This window comes from Bos indicus x Bos taurus, chromosome 22 (assembly GCF_003369695.1).
Source record: "Bos indicus x Bos taurus breed Angus x Brahman F1 hybrid chromosome 22, Bos_hybrid_MaternalHap_v2.0, whole genome shotgun sequence".
NCBI lineage: Eukaryota > Metazoa > Chordata > Mammalia > Artiodactyla > Bovidae > Bos > Bos indicus x Bos taurus.
In genome coordinates this window covers 28,008,091-28,025,360 of record NC_040097.1, presented here as the reverse complement: position 1 = coordinate 28,025,360, position 17,270 = coordinate 28,008,091, and the positions used below count along the sequence as shown (strand labels likewise).

Genomic DNA, 17,270 nt, shown 5'->3' with positions numbered 1-17,270 from the left:
CTAGTTTTAATTTAGCTCTTTTGTGCCTGGCAAGTCCTAGATGCTGGAGGTCCTGTTTTCAACCCAGAGTTTGCTAATAATAAGCAAGATAGATAATTAAAGTCTAGTAAATGAAGGACTCTTAGAGAAAGGGGTACCCATGAGGAGCCATGAGTCTGACTTTACTATGTAGGAGGGAGAGGCGTGTAGAGCACCTGAGAATGAGCGGGGCAGCCTTGGGAAGTGGAAGAGCTCGTCTGGCTCAGAAATGGCAGAAGACAAATCTGGAGGTATACACAGGGCCTTGATAGTAAAGGTCTGAGAGCAAATCACATTTTTGGACTTACTCCCTGCTGTCTGGGAATTTGTATTCAAGGAGAGTGGATGAAGCAGATTCTGCCAATAAGAAAGGTAGGAAATGCTGTGAGCGAAGTTCATATCAAATATTTCTCAGAAGGAAAAATGTGCTCCCTGAATTTGACAGGTCAGATGGATTGTCAGCATAGGTGTCATGGTGAGCCCAGGATTTGTGTGTCTGTAGGGGACAGAGAAACATGTAGATGTTAGACTTGTGGAATTACCTTCAGTGGGGGGAAGAAGGGAGACAAGGACTAGAGCTGACATGTTTACTTAGAGTGAGTTGTATTTTCACCCAGCAAAGCTTTGATGAGGTTTGATGAACCAGCAAAGCCTCTCATTCTGGGCTGAGGACATTTGGATCATGACTGTAGGTGACCGGAGACCATTGTTGCTCCACTGCGGGAGGTTTTCTCCAGCTTGGAAACATGTCATAATGCCTGGAGATGCTTTTGGTCTTTATGCTGGGGGAGAGGGTCGTGCTGCTGAATATCTTAACATGCGTAGGCTGTACCCCTGAAGTGAAGAATTAGATGGCTCCAAATGTCAGGAGTGTCAAGGTTGAGAAGCCCCGCCTTTGAGGTTTCTGCTGTGTGTGGATGTGCTTGTGTGAGGTGGCATTTAGAAGCATCTTAGATCACAGAGGAGGAGTGTGTATGTCTTCATCCACAGCCTCACTTTGTACTCTGTGGAAATAACAATACTGGGTCATAGGTGAAATGTGTGAACAAGTAAAAGATTCCTTAAAAAATCACAGTCCTCCCACTACCGCTTTTATGCATGTTACCTGGGTCAGCTTCTAATGGCTTCCTTTCTTGAATACCAAGCATGTCTATTGGCAAGGTTTTCCACATACCTTTCTTAAAAGTTAATCAGTGGCTTAATATTTAAGGAACATGTCAGGTGTCTTGAAATAACGCAGGTAAGAGCAAAAGAGCTAAAGATGAAATACATCAGAACCTCTTCTTGTTTTGATGTTCTTGTGACGGTTTCCATTTTCCAGAGGACACATATCCTGGGGAAGATGTTTCTTAAACATCTTCTGTCCGTAGTGTCAGTGTAGAAACACTTTTCTTTAGAAAAGCCTTAACTGTTTGTAAAAGCAATCAAAATAAATCAAGAAGGGAGAGACCAGCTATAGAGAAGTGAGCCTCTTAATCTTATTTGAAGGTGGGCTTATCTAAATAATTATGTATTAAAGAAAACAGAGTATGTATTTAGAGTAATATTTGGAACACGGGCAAGAAACCAAAAACATCCATCTATTTTATACAACAGAGAGATAAAGACAGTGCATCAGCTTTCCTTAGCTACTTAGCCGCCTCGCCACACTGTCCCCCAAAGAGAACGTATAGGAAGTACTAGCCGCTCCCATAAAACGGGAGCATCACTGTCTTTTTAAAATTTCCTTTCCTGCATAAAACCAGAAATTTGTTACAGCTCGGCAGCTTGAAGATAGGGATATTTTGTGTTTTCCTAAGTCAGGAAGGCATGGGGCTTTTTAAAGAATTTCATTTTAAAAATAGAAGTGACAAGATAACGTTCTCATTTAAAATATATTATGGTACTTGGTAACAGGAAAAAAAAAAATGTATTCCTCCTACAAACTTATTTTCCTGCGGAGACAAGACTCAGTTAAGTGGGCAGATGTTCTCAAGAGTTATTTTAATAGAATCCTATTTCTGAGTCCTTTGTCTCAGCTTACAGCCCTGCTCCGTGTGCGCTCCGGGCTGACACTCGCAGGCTGTTAATCACTCTCTTCTCTGTTAGGTCAATCCCCCGCTTGGTTTTCACCTTCACTGTGCGTTCCTTCCTCAATCCTTAACTCCTAAAGGAAAGTGAAACTTGTATTTTGGCTACCCGGGCGGCTCTTACTATGTCTCTCTCTTCTGAAAGAACATCGGGGATTAAGTGTTTCACAAAAACCTTTATCCTGGATACAGTATGTGCTTATGGAAGCCCCTCCCTCTTTGCGTTCTATCAGCTATGAGCAGTTTCTTTTTTACCAGTAGCAGTGCTTTACAGTCCAGGACAGCTTTGCTAGTTTTAGGAGTCAGTGGTGAATCTGTCTTTAGAAATACGCTCTGTGTTTTCCAATTAAATGACAGGATTGTGGTAAATGATTCCATAAGGCAGCAATACATGCTTATTTATTAAAATACACTTCAATCTTTAAACAAAACTAGGCAATTCAGTTAGGAATTGGCCTATTTGTCTGTGATGAATGCCTGAATCCATCATCTTTCCCCCAAGATCCGTTTCTAGATTTCTCACAGCATTGTCTTGGGTCCCCATGGTCCAGTGAGGAGATACCAGCACTTCTCTGCTCTGAAGGTGAGATAATTGGATTTCATCCATTTCCTCGGCAGGGAGTTTATTCCCAGACTTCTCACCTCACTCCACCTCAGCTGGTCTTTTCTCTCAGACTCCTTTTTGTTCTACATTCTCTCATCTTCTGGGGACACAGGTTTCCTGGCTGAGGGCACTACCTTGGTCACAAGCTTCCTAGAGCTGAGAGAACCAAGTGTTCACTTGCCCCTGAATGTCCATTGCTTCCTTGCTGACCCCTCACTTCAGCCACATGTCTCCTGCTCGCCCTTCGCTGTCCCTCTTACCTTCTCTTGGATCTCTAGGCACCTGTCAGAGCTGCTTTCGAGTCCTCCGTGTAGCTCTGATACCTGCCAGGAGTACACAGGTCTCCACTGCTGAGTGGAAGGAAGTTTGTCTTTGGAACACTTGTAAAGATTTTTCTGGACAGTATTTCATGTTCAAGTTTAACTCTGTGTAAATACAATGAAGTCTGTCAACATTTATGTAACTTTTCTGTCCTGGAGACGGTATTTTAAATTGAAGGTTCCTCATCTTTGTACCTACTTGGGACCAGACTAAGGCATTCAGAAAATAAGGAATGACTAGTCAGCACTATGCATATGGTCAACTCTGCGTAGCACTTACTCATCTAAACTATTACTTAAACTCTGGTGTAAGCAGAAAGATTGATGGATGCAGAGTCTAGATTCAGATACTGCTCGTGGTGTGGAAAGCTCTGGTGTTTGGTCTGGAACCATCTGCCTCCTTTTCTGGGGAGGTTCTGGGGACAATTCACAAGAAGGACAGTACATAAATGTGCTTTCAAAATGACACCACTCTGTACAATTTTAAGGTGAAACTGTGGTGATATTGGGGGCTGAAAAAAATACAACTTGCATAGACTTGACCCCAGTGCGTCCATCCATCGAGTGCAGTCTCTGACACAGTAAATAACCCATTTAGCGCTATGCCTTTCTCAGTGTTGGCACCTTCTGATTTCAGTAGCAGCTGGTTATTCTAGATCACAGATCTGCCTTACTCGGGCACTGCTCTTGGTTTGGAGGGGACTCACTGGGTAACACCTCAGTGTTGGGTCAGAACCTGGAATGGTGGCTGCACTCAGAGAAGGTACCGTAAGCCGTCACTTCCGCCGGTAATGGAACCATTCTGTCCCCTTGTCATGCTGCGTCGCGTTTGCTGCCTCCAGTAGGGGCCTCTGCTGGGGAGGAGGTAGGTACTCAGCATTGTGCTCGGGCACCTGTGTTCAAATGCCGTTTGGCTATTTGCAAAAACTGTGACTTTGGGCAGGTTGCTTAATACCACCGGACCTCAGTTTTCTCTCCTGTATAAACCACAGGAAAAAAATAACCACTGTTAACCTTAGAGTTGTAATGAATTTGAAATTACTAGGTGTCTTCCCTTCATTTTTAAGGTGTCCTGCATTCACGAGAAAGTAACTGTTAGAATTTAGTCATGCCTCATTTTATTGTACTTCACAGATACTGCGTTTTGACAAATTGAAGGTTTGAGGCAACCCCGCACTGAGTGAGTCTATCAGCACGATTTTTCCAACTGCCTTTGCTCACTTTGTGTATTTGTGTCACAGTTTGGCAATTTTTGCAATACTTCAAATCCTCTATCAGTGAAAAGAATATGACTCACTAAAGGCTCAGATGATAGCAATTTTGAGCAGTAAAATATTTTTTTAATCACGGTATATATACATTGAGGGTTTGCTTTTTTAAAATAGATACAGTGCCATTGCACCCTTAATAGACTATAGGGTAGTGTAAACCTGACTTTTATATGCACTGGGAAGTTGTGTCACTTACTTTATGGTGGTGGTCTGGATTCCTCCAAGGTAGGCTTGTGTAACGCCTACTTTTTCTTGAACTTGACTTTCAGAGTTCTGAGGCAGTTTTAGAATCCATTGGGGTATTTAAAAAAAAAGCAACCTGTTACTATTTAAACAACAACGAAAGGTTAATCTACTTCCACCCCTAATCCACACACACTACCCGCAGCTTTGGAGCTTGGTCCTCTACCAGCCCACTGCGTGGGGTCCCCTTAAAAAACCTATCACAGTCTTTTTTGTCCTTTGACATCTGTGGGAATAACTAGTCATGCTGATGGTTTTTTCCCTTAATTTCTCATCTTTACCTGCAAACTCAGAGAACTGGGGTGCTCGTTTCTGATTCATGGGCTTGCAGCATGAATCACTGTATTGGCAGATGGCTGTGGGGACCGTGAGGTGAAGGGCAGTCGCAGGTAAGCCAGCGAACTGGTCGAGAATGAGGGCTTGCGAAGGGGCGCCAGTGCTCCCCCTCCTAACTTGGCGCCCAGTTGACTCAGGCGGTTACTCACCTAGCTGGGACGGCATGGAGAGACGAGCACCTTCTGGGATGAAAATGTTGTCTGTTCTGTCTTGACACTCTTGTCAGCAGCACTCACACCTGCGGTATCAGCATCCACCACTGTTACCTGCAGCCAGAGACACAGTAACAGCTAGTATTTCCTGACAACACAGTGACTGGTGCAAAGTCAGCCAGGGCTTTTACGTGGATCAGCTGTATCCCCTTGCCATCCTTTGGGCGGGGGGGAGCTCTATTTTTCCTCCCATTGTACAGGTGAAGAAACCGAAGCTGAGAGTAAAACAGCGCGTCCGAGCTCCTTTAAAGAAGGCCGCACAGTCTGAGGTCTTACTACCTACATCATAATGTTAGCCAACTGCATAAAAAAGAAATGGTGTTTTTCCGTTAAGTATATGGGTGGTTGGATTCCTTCCTCATGGTGACACCTATACGCAGTCTTGGAAGCCAGTGTCCTAACCTGCATTGAGCTTTATGTTGCCTGGATTTGGAGGGAAGAAACCGTGTCACAAGTGTTACGTGCCTTTGTCTTCCAGCTTCCATTGTGATTCAGAAATGGTGGTGTCACATGGATCCTTGTTTGGAAGGAGAGGACTGCCGAGTGCTGCCCGATTACTCAGGTTGGTCCTGTAGCAGTGGCAACAAAGTCAAAACTACCAAGGCAAGTATAGACAGAGCACAGCTGTACTTGGCAGCTTCCGCTTCCTGTAACCTGCCCCCTCCATTTCATCCTGCCGCCAAGAGGGAGGGTAATGTTACGTTGGTAAAGTTCCGTGGGCAATGCCCCTCTACCACTCGGGCCCTGTGAAAAGCGCGTTTCTCAGCATCACCCTCCATTTCAGATTTATGGAGTTAGGACTGGTGGAGGGATGCCTTATCTGAAGCAGGGCTGCTGAATTCATTTCAGCTCCTTCACGGGCCGATTTAAAGTAAAGGTTTCGGAGTTGACAGTCCCGTGCATCAAACCAGCGTGGCCAGACCCCACATCCTGGTGACTCACTGAAATAGAATACCTGCCACCTCGGAGGAGATTTAGTCTGGCTGAATTGGCTGAAGACTCCAATTCAAGCCTTGTAAGTCGTGTTTCCTGCCCATTCATCCTCGTTCTAGTTGCGTCTCTGAAACACTCCATTTTCCACCCAGTTCTCGAGCCAGAAACTGAACTTCTTTCTCCTCTCCTGCTGTCCACACTCTTGTTTTGTCTTAGGGACTGGTACTCCCACACCCCGCCCCCTCTCTGCATCACCATAGTTACCATCCCCGGGCGGTCTCCGCTGTGTCTGGATGACCAGCGTTGCTTCCACATATCCACTCTTGCTTCCCTTCCTGCCTGTTCTCCATAGAATGGAGTCATTTTTGTGAGTTGCAGATCTGCTAAGCTAGTCCACCCCCAAATCTCTGAGTGGCTTCTCTGTGCTCCTTAGCTCACCTCTGCTTGTGTGGCCCTCACTAGATAACTCTGCAGAGCACCTACCTTCATTCTTTCTGCTCCAACCGTCTCAGCCTCGGTTAGTCCTCCTTCTATGGTGCTTTGCCAGCTGCAAAGGAATGCGCTTTCTGCCATTCTTCTCTAGAAAGAAATCATTATTCAGGGAATCCTTCACGGATAGGATGCACATCCCTTGTATCTCTGAGTGCATCATGTAAAACGCACTCAGTTTACACACATTGCTCCACTTACTTGCTTCATTCTGTCAGCTTCCTGTCTGGGAGCAGAGCGGTGATGTTAGGGCCCCTTGCTGGGTTGCTCACCCAATAGTCCCAGAGCTGGCTGAATAGCTCCACACTGTTTCTTGTACAAAAATTAATAAAACAGGTCAGTCTAGGATTCTAATGAGCTACACACACTGGAATGGAATGACTGCTTAGTCCTGGTTGCTGTGTCAGCTTTGGCCCCCCGAGGAGGAAAAATATCCCTTGAATGGTTTCTCACCTTGTTTACATTTCCCTCTTTATGAGTGTTTTGAATTACTCAAGTTCTCAGTCATCTTCAGCCACTGAGGGCAAGAACAGGTGAGTTCTCCTATGTATGCACATGAGGTATTATAATAAACAAGATCTTATAAATATTTAAACAAGTCATTAATAAAAGATTAAGTCTAAAACATACTATTGTAAAACAAGATTTAAAAATAAACTTTACATGTAAATTTTAGCTGATATTTATTACATCTCAGATTAATAGTCTAGTATGTTGTCTGATTTATTCTTTATAATGTAGGTAAAATAATTCCAAAATCAAGACCATTTTAACATTAATTACAATTATCAACTAAGCTGTCCTTGTTAGTGATATCATGATCACTAGGTTAAATAACCTGATCTATGCTTCTTTATCCAGGGCAGGAGAAGTTCATGGAGGTTATTGGTAGAGGAAGGAAGTTAATACTGCCACCATTTTAAAAAATTGGAGTATAATTGCTTTTCAGTGTTATGGCTGATTCACTTAATTGTGAACAGCAAAAAATATGGATGCATCTGTCACCTCTCTCCCGTCCCCCACCCATGTAGGTCATCACAGAGCACCAAGCTGAGCTCCCTGTGTCATACAGCAGCTTTCTACTAGCTGTCTATTTTACACATGGAAGTGAATATATTGGAGAAGGCAATGGCACCCCACTCCAGTGTTCTTGCCTGGAGAGTCCCAGGGACGGGGGAGCCTGGTGGGCTGCTGTCTATGGGGTCGCACAGAGTTGGACACGACTGAAGCGACTTAGCAGCAGTGAATATATGTTATACCCTAAGGAAACCCTAATTCTAAAAGACACACGCACCCACTGGTCACTGCAGCACTGTTTCCAACACTGCCATCATTTTCATCTGCTCCGCTTCTAACCCGCTCCCACAATCTTTCGATCTGGGTAAACCCAAGTGTGCCTGTTAAGCAAATCCTGCTTTAAGATAATCCCACTGTCCTTTCCCATGGGCCCCCATCAGCCTCTCTTCCCTTACCTCTTCCGAAATCCAAATCTGGCAGTGGCCAAAGAGCTAGGGTCTTAAATCTGTCAACCATAAATCTTTCCTTTTTTCATGTTTCTTGTAGACTAAGAAATAATAGAAGCATAATCTTGCAAAACGTTGACTCTTACACAGAAATATAAAATAAGATACTGAGCACCAGTCAGCTGTGTTCTGGGACAGAATGCATCTGAGGAGCCCCTTGCTTGCGCAGCTCCCTGCTGTTTCCATACAGTTCACGAGGGTATTTGCAGGAAGTGGGCCTGGAGGGGTGTTGTAGCTCTATGTGCTGGGATTAGGAGTTTGCTCTAGCGAATCCTCAACGGCAGTGACATTTCATTTAGCGCTGTGAAAAGCTGCAGAAGCATGATACAGTTCCCCCAGCCCTCATGCTACATAGCTACTTTTCTTTTTTCTTTTTTGTGATACAGCACTGGAGAATAATCTTGGAGTCATAAAACTTTGTTTCCTTTAGTAATCCAAGTCGGTGTGACTTGAACTATATAAAACATTTTATGTCTTTTATGGAGCTTATGCACATAGAGTAAATTCATTTGTGGAAGGGTGACTGGCATCGAGCTCACAAAAGCTGTGTCTTAAAATTGACCCTGGACCTCACACCCTAGGTGAGACCACAGTCACATAAAGGTAGAACGCTTACCGCTCTCAAGGGGGTATTATTAACTATATAGCAAAATAGTTTCCATTTGCGTTAACAGTCCATGCATGGCAGCATCACAATGCAGAAAGGCGAAAAGAAAAAGATTAGCTACTGTCAGGCATCTAGGTCCAAATTTTCTTTTCCACTGAAATGCGAATGTAACAAAGTTAGCAGTCAACCTGAGATATGAATAGTCTTAGATGAAGATAGGAACATGAGCGCGGACAGCTCCCTAACCAGCAAGGCAGACACTGAGTTGATTCTGCTTGTATTGTTTTCAATATCCCCAGAGAGGAGGCGGGTACTGCTTTGTTGGGGGAAATCTAACTTCTCTGACATCCTGCCTTGATTTTCCTTACTTAAATTCTGAGTTTTATTACCTGAAAGTGAAAAGTGTAAGTTGCTCAGTTGTGTCCAACTCTTTGCAACCCCCTGGACTATACAGGCCATGGAATTCTCCAGGGGATCTTGCCAACCCAGGGATCAAACCCAGGTCTCCCACATTGCAGGTGGATTCTTTAGCCACAAGGGAAGCCCAAGAATACTAGAGTGGGTAGCCTATCCCTTCTCCAGTGGAACTTCCCGACCCAGGAATCAAACCAGGGTCTTCTGCAGTTGCTAAATGTGCTAAGTCATTTCTCCCTATTTGAGTTGTCAGTATTAAGACTCCTTACAAGTGTGCAGTGTCTTCTTAGCACTACAGGCAATGGTTTGAAGGGTGTTTTTGTCGCTTGCAAATACAAGCAAATCACACGTTGAAGTTTGAGAAGCTTTAGATTTTTACATGTTCCTAATTTCAAGACCTCTAAGAGTAAAGAAGTATGCGTTGTGAGTGGTTATTCCCACCGAGGGACAGTTTTGCCCTCAGGGAGATGTTTGGCAATGTCCGAGGATGTTTTTAGTTGTCACACACTGGGGAGGGGGTTGCTGTGGGCTTCTGTGGTTAGAGGCCAGAGATGCGGCTCAACATCCTGAAATGCACAGGGCCGTCCCCGCGACAGAGTTACATAGCCCCACATAGCAGTAGTGCTAAAGCTGGAAAAAAGACTACTTCATCCAATAGGGTAGTTCTTTCGGTAACTGTGTGTGTAAGCATCCTACCTGATCCCATTGCTTCCTTTTGTTCTTCAGAGTTTCTATTAAGTGTCCAAGCGTTTGCAGTATTTCCTACTGGAAAAGCTAGAGGGAGGAGGTAAGACACTCTCTTCCACACCTCCCTCTCCCTCAGGATCTAAGGTGACCGATTCCTCTGGTTCCTTCCTCACTGGTCCGTAATCGATACCCTTCCCTCTGGCTCTTGGTCTACTGCAATGGGTCATCCTCATCCTCTCTACCACCATGTTATAACTGTTTAATGATACCAGTGGCTGTAGAACAACCATCATGGGAACTTGTTAAAAACACAACTATTTTGAGCCTCATTCTAGGATGTTCTGGGATGGGGTTTAGAAATCCATACTTTAAGAACAAGTGTTCTTAGGGAGATTCTGATCAGCAAACAGTATACCCTCAGTTTTTGAGCTCCCCGAGCTCCCTACCTGCTCTTGGTTCCCACCTTTGTCTTGGCTTTCTGTGCCACGAGGGTGAGGTCCCTGCCCAGGTTCCTTCCTGGAACCATCCGATGGATGCCCCTTGGTAACTGCTAGAAAATGTAGGATATAAGCATCTTGGGATGGGCCTCTGTGTCCACACCTTCCTCTTCATACCCTCCCACTTCTCAAGTCTACTTGTCTTTCAAGGTTGCACCGAGGTGACTCTTTTATCCTGAAGTCTTAGCTTCTCTGATCCCTAGAGTCAGAGCCTGAACTTTTTGGGGCACTGTGTCACATGAGAGTGGAGCTGAGAGTGACACAATAACAGCCTTTTATCCACCAAAATGCAATGCACCTTCCGCCTACAATCAACGAGACAAAAATTTTCAAATCAACCAAATCTGAAAGTACCTCTTCCCATTGTCAGTGCAGAAAGGGTCCCAAACGGGTTGGATGTGGAGAATGAGCTTCCTCAGATAAGATGCTTTTGAGAATTACATCCTAGATGTAGACTGCTACTTGGCTGACTATAAAGATGGTTGGGTTTGAAACAGATGCATGAAAGAAAGATCCAGGAAGAGCTACCATGACAACAGTCACTGTTCCTTGAGCACTAACCCTATGACAGGCAGTGAGCACACCCTTCGTGCAGTTTCATTCCCTTCTCGCAACAACTTAAGGAGGGTAGATGCTACTGGTTTTCATTTAGCAGACGAGGAACCTGAGGCTGAGAGAGAGTCCTCCCTGCTCAGAAAGTGACCAGCTTCCTCCTCCTGCTGCACAAGCCTAAGACCCGAGAGTTGTCCTTGACGCCTCTCTCACACATCCTGTATTTGTCACGAGTCCTGGTGGCTCCCCTCTTACCAAGTGGTCTCTCTGAGTTGTTGACAGCCTGGAACCACATTGCTTGTCTCATCTCTGTGCCTCCCTCAGAAAAAGGCCGAAATCCTTGCGTTTCCCTCTCCCTGGACAGTTCTTGGCTCAAGTAGTCAGGGCGCCATTCTGTCAAGTTTCCCTGTAGGCACCTCCTCCCCCGACAAGCCTCTGTGAAATAGCGGCCGTCTCCCCTCCCTGCCCCAGTCCTGGGCTCCACACACTATGTCACCTTTGATATACTTTTCTTTTACCTGTTTGTCCAGCCCTTTTCCTCTAGACTAGCAAGAAGCAAGCTATGTCCTTTGAGCCAAATCTGGCCCTTAGCTTACAGGTCATTGAAACAGCAGAGAAAGAATGAGTTGTACTTTTTTTAATGGTTGGGGAAAAAACCAAAAGGACTATGTATTTCTTAACACGAAAATTTTGTGAATTTCAATTTGAACATCCCAAAATCAAGATTATTGGGACCTAGCAATGCCCACTGGTTTATGTATTGCCTACGGCTGCTTTTGTGGTATAAAGGCAGAGTGCAGTAGATACAACGGTGACTGGCCTGCAAAACTGAAAATATCCTACTGTTTGGTGTTTCACAGAAAAACTATATCTACCCCTATTTTAGCTAAGTTCCACGAGGAAAGAGTTTTAATACTATGTGCTGAGAATACTATATAGCAAACAAAAGAGCAGTTGTAGAATACATACATAAAGGACTGTGTCAGTTAAAAGCATATCTGAAGTTTGAATACATACCTGATTGGATGATGACTATCACTGAGTAGTCGTGATGACTATGTGATCAGAGAATATAATTTACTTAAAAGTATACTGATGGTGTAGATGGGTTAACGTATTATGCTTCTATTTATTCCTAGTTGGTGTATTATCTAACCTGTACAATTTATTACATGATGAAATCTAACTATAGAAACTGCAGACCTGTTTTCTTAGATCCCAAGTAATGGTTAGCCTGGGTGCTTAAAAGTGGAAGAAACCACACATTTTTTAATGGATGTAGGTTTTCAGAAAGGGCTTCCCTCATAGCTCAGATGGTAAAGAATCTGCCTGCAATGGGGGAGACCTGGATTCGATTCCTGGGTTGGGAAGATCTCCTGGAGGAGGGCATGGCAACCCACTCCAGTACTCTTGCCTGGAGAATCCCATGGACAGAGGAGCCTGGCAGGCTGTAGTCCATGGGGCTGCAAAAAGTCAGACACGACTTAGCGTCTAAACCACCACATTTTCAGAAAATATTGTAGTTTTATAAAATAATCTATTTTTGAAAACAAAAGTTAACTACCTTGTGCTTAGTGGCTCCTTAAAAATATAACGAAGGCAGTATGCTGATCCTGACATACACTGATTTAAATCAGCACTCATCTGACAAAAGTTTAGTCCCATTAATAAAAGCATGTCTTAGCATACGTGAGTTACCTTGATGAGCAATCAATGTACCTAATCTACTGGGATTTTTTATAAACCCCACAAGATACAGAACTAGGGCCTATAACCATGTTGTGGAATGTTCTGGGTGTGTTTTCCTCTGCAACCTAAAAGGAAGACAAATATAAAGAAGAATTTGATGTCAACAGCTGATTGGGAGAGGTTGGTTACAGACCAAGAGGCCCGACTATTAAATTGTACACATCTGATGCAGACAGGGACTTCTGGGTCTGTTAAGAGGAAGGAATACCTGTGGTGGGTCTAGGGTGCTGAATGCTAACTTTTAAAATTCATTTCAGGTAACACGGTAGCAGAGAGAGAGGTGCCTCCACGCTGGAGGAGGGACGGGCGGCAGCGCTCTCCTGTCGGGACTGCGGTCCTGGACTCTGCGGGAAATTGTCTTAGATTTTACCCACGCCACGTGGGCATACCTGTGCTATGAATGGCGGTGTTTACTTAACTGTTCCAGCTCTCACTGCCTCGTGACTTGACTACAGTGGGTTATAACCATGGGCTGCCACACACCCAGCGGACAGCCTACCTGTATTCCTAAGGAACATACCTCCAAGAGACTCTGGACCAACAAACTGGAAGCTGGAAAAGTGGATCATCACTGAATGAAGAAGACTATTTCTGCAGCTTCTTTCTGCATTTACACAGGAGCACGGACCGGTTTCTGAGGATCCTCATCCTCTTCCTCCTGTGAACTTTTCCTTCAGCCCTGGGTTGGTCATTTGAAAGGGTCCAAATAACAAAACATTTTGGCAGAACATTTTTTTTTTTTTTTGATGTAGATTGATGAACTCTGATTAACTGGTGATGAAAATTTATTTTATAAACCTTGAGGAATAGAAGGACTCATGTTGGGGTTACTGTGTGTGCATTTGTTTCAGTTTTAAAGTCTCTGCATTGTAAGGTCCTTTGGCAGGTCAGCAGAAATAAAATGCTCCCATGTAACTTCTGTGCCATTTCACCCAGTGCTAAGGAAGTGTATCAACCCCAATAGTTTATAACCAAAGTCCTCTCGTGACAGATACACAACAGAAAGGAGACCCGCTGGGATTTCTATGGCTTAAGTGTAGGCAGAGAGGTAAATCATTGAAAATATAGAACACTTTCTGTTTAGATCAAGGGTGATTTCTTAGATCCAGTTTATGTCAATCAAATTGTTTTGCTAACTCTGAGACAAAAGTCATTAACGGCAGAATTTTTAGACTCTGACTGAGCTAGCCCTACGCCTTCCCTCCTTATTTATTAGTTATTTTTTAAATGTGAGTAAAATCTGAGTCATTTTTTTCTTGGTTAAATGACTTTGCAGCAGCTGTGTCTCCACATATTCTCAGATGCTGTCATGCAGAAATTTATTACAGACAACAAGTGACCCAGATTTGAAATGCATAATGTTATTAAATAGATACCACTATAATAATATGGAATAAATTTTATATGTTAAGACATGCCAAAAACATACTTTCTGCACTGATTATCCCTGTCCTGTCACAATTATGGGAGAAAATATTATTATTGTATTGTTTGTAACAATAACAGTTACGTCTCTTCGATTTTATTCTTGCAGAAGGAATGGAGAAAGGCGATAGCTACTTGTTTGCTAAATTTTGTTTGAATCTGATTGACTAGATGCTTACCAGAATTGTTACTCTCATATTAGTAAGTAAAAAATTAGTTTCACTGATGGTGTTTGGTGTACACACTTTTGTGACTGTTTTATTCCATAAGACTTGGTGTTAACATTCTTAGGCTTGCAAATTTTTATTATCAGTGTGAAAACTTTACATAAACTTTAATGTTACTATATGGCAATTTATATAGAGATCACTACTTTGTTTCTTCTCCCAAACCTATGTTGCACTAAGGAGAATTTAAAATGTAGGAAGATTTACTTAAGTTGAGGCACATTCATAATATTTTACATGCATTCTGCTGCCTTTAGTATAAGATGTTCCATTGTAAAAAAGCGAGTTAAAATGAAATTGTGTGGAACATGAGACAGTGTCTTAGTTTTTCAGCCACACATCTGATATTTTACCCCAAACAAGATCAAGTAAAAATGACATCGCTTCACCTTGAGGTTCATTCCAGGATAAACTACTTCCAGGGAGTAAATAGTCCATTTGGGAAAGTGGCAGGTATGGAAGCTGCCATTTCATCCATTACTGCTTCACAGTGTTCTTTATACCTAGTTCGCAAGTTAGCTCTGAAATGGGTATTTGAGAGGCACTTTAGTGTTATCATTCCTATTTTTCTCCGGTAGGGAAGTAGATAGGAGTCTTTGCTTTAAATTCTGTAAAAACGCAGAAAAGATACCAAAGGAGGTAGCGGTCACATCAACCCCTGGCTCTCTGATGGTGGCGCAAGTGGTCTCAACACCGGAGAGACATTCGATTCTCACATCTTAGGACTTTCGGCTGCCCTGCGAGGCCTGTGGACTCAGACAGGGCCTTTCCTAAGGCAGCAGCAACCTCCTCAATTTTAGAGTGCTCCCTCAAGTTCCAGGGTGCTGCTCGGAATTACAGAGACCCCTGTAGCTTGAGCCCTTGGAGAGGTGGAATTCTGCCGACTCAGTAAATTCACACTTAGCCTTCCCAAGACCCCTCGGAGTTCTGGGGGAGAGTTTTCATCCTTTTACACCCAAATACATCTATCTAACCCTTTGTCAATGCACTCTTTGCCACTGGATACACACATGAAAAATGTCACACTTCCAACATTAAAAACAATTGGAAAAATATTCAGTATTGAACTTCAACATGAGTTTACAAGAAAAACTGTATTCTTTATGTATTAAAAAAAAAAAAAAAAGGAAACTCACAGTTAGCATCGTTCTTGACAGTGAAGAGCTGAAAGCATTCCCTCTCGTACCAGGAAAAAGACCTGAGTGTCCACTGTCACCACTTCTACTCAACACAGTTTTAGAAGGCCTAACCAAGGTAGTCAGAGATGAAAGGGATCCAAATTGGAAAAGAAGTAAAACTGTCCCTGTTTGCAGGTAACATGATACTACACATAGAAAATCATAACAATGCTACCAGGAAATTACGAGAGCTCATCAATGAATTCAGTAAAGATGGAAGATACAAAACTAATACACAGATGACACCAGCATTCCTATACGCTAACAGGAAAAGATCAGAAAGAAAAATAAAGGAAACGATCCCATTTACCACTGCAACCAGACAAATAAAATACCCAGGAATAAACCTACCCAACAAGGCAATGGCACCCCACTCCAGTACTCTTGCCTGGAAAATCCCATGGGCGGAGGAGCCTGGTGGGCTGCAGTCCATGGAGTCGATAAGAGTTGGATACGACTGAGCGACTTCACTTTCACTTTTCCCTTTCATGCACTGGAGAAGGAAATGGCAACCCACTCCAGCGTTCTTGCCTGGAGAATCCCAGGGACGGGGGAGCCTGGTGGGCTGCCGTCTCTGGGGTCGCACAGAGTCGGACACGACTGAAGTGACTTAGCAGCAGTAAGAAGACAAGAGTACTCTGAAAACTATAAGACACTGATTAGTTGTATTGGAAAAGCTGGACAGCAACATGTAAATGAATGACATTAGAGCATTCTCTAACACCACACACAAAACTAAATTCAAAATGGACTGAAGACTAAAACATAAGGTGGGACACTATAAAACCCTTAGAGGAAAATATAGGTGGAACACTCTTTGAAACAAATTGCAGCAATATCTTTTTTGAACCGCCTCCGAAAGTAATGAAAAAAAAAACCCACAAAAATAAACAAATGGGACCTAATTAAACTTAAAACATTTTGCACACCAAAGGAAACCGTAAATAAAACACAAAGCAACCCACAAAACGCAAGGAAAAATTTAGATATGTGGCACCAACAGGGGATTAATCTCCAAATTATTCAAAGAGCTCATGCAGCCATATGTCAAACATGAAAAATCCAATCAGACAACGCACAGAAGATTTAAGTGCATGTTTCTCATAAGAACACATACAGGTGGGCAAAACCACATGAAGAGATGCTAAATATCACTAATAATGGAGGCAATGCAAATCACAACATCGGCTCTCAGTTCAGAATGGCCATCACCAAAAACTAAACACAACAACTCCTGGACAGAGTGTACAGAGAAAGGAATACCTCCTGTTGGTAGGAATATAAGTTGGTATAGCCATTATGGAAAACATGTTGGAAGTTTCTTAAAAAACTAAAACTACAAGTACCATATTATCCAGCAATCCCATTGCTGAGCAGTAGTCGGAACATACAAGAATTTGAATGGATACATACACCCCAGTGGTCACTGCACCGCTACTGACAATAGCTGAAAGATAAAAGCAAGCTAAACTCAGAGGAAGGGGCACAGAAGACAGTGCATATACACAGGAATTAAGAAAATGAATGCAATACTGCCATGGGCAGAAAAATGAATGGCCCTGCAGCTTATCGTACAACTGTAATAAGACAAAGAATGACGGTTAGGCAATGATATCACTGATGCCTGCAATCCCAAAATGGACACAAATGAACTCTTTACAAAACAGAGAGAGACCCGCAGAATTGAAAAAGAAACTTATTAAAAAAGAAAGGTAAGAAGACATGGATAAACTAGCAAGTTGGGATTAACCCGTATACAGTAATATATTTAAACTGGATAATCAAAATGGACCTACTGCACAGCACGGGGAAGCCCATTCTATATACTATAGTAATATGCATGGGAAAGAACATGAAAAAATATATGCAGATGTGTAACCAAATCAGGTTGGTATACACCGAAAAAGAAACATACG

The 17,270-nt window shown here is 43.1% G+C and overlaps 1 protein-coding gene and 1 long non-coding RNA gene across 5 annotated transcripts in view; one reads left to right on the top strand and one right to left on the bottom strand.

Annotated features, from left to right (window-relative positions):
- FAM19A4 (family with sequence similarity 19 member A4, C-C motif chemokine like) overlaps window positions 1-14,176 on the top strand; it is a 175,402-nt gene extending 161,226 nt beyond the window's left edge. For 2 of the 3 annotated variants that reach the window (XM_027523177.1, XM_027523176.1), the window contains exons 5-6: window positions 5,552-5,635; window positions 12,782-14,176. In XM_027523177.1, coding sequence (XP_027378978.1) covers window positions 5,552-5,635; window positions 12,782-12,924 — 227 coding nt within the window. In that variant the 3' untranslated portion in view covers window positions 12,925-14,176. Of the gene's footprint in view, window positions 1-5,551; window positions 5,677-12,781 lie in introns of all 3 variants that reach the window. The other variant, XM_027523178.1, reaches the window with a different exon arrangement.
- Window positions 2,460-7,581, bottom strand: LOC113880686. 2 transcript variants are annotated; one of them, XR_003507799.1, is made up of 4 exons: window positions 6,490-7,581; window positions 5,011-5,642; window positions 4,479-4,555; window positions 2,460-3,988 (listed from the first exon to the last, which is right to left on the bottom strand). It is a non-coding gene; the product is annotated as an uncharacterized LOC113880686 (long non-coding RNA). The 2 variants fall into 2 exon arrangements; XR_003507798.1 differs by having other exon boundaries at window positions 2,460-4,555; window positions 6,490-7,580.
- Window positions 14,177-17,270: the final 3,094 nt, after the last annotated feature.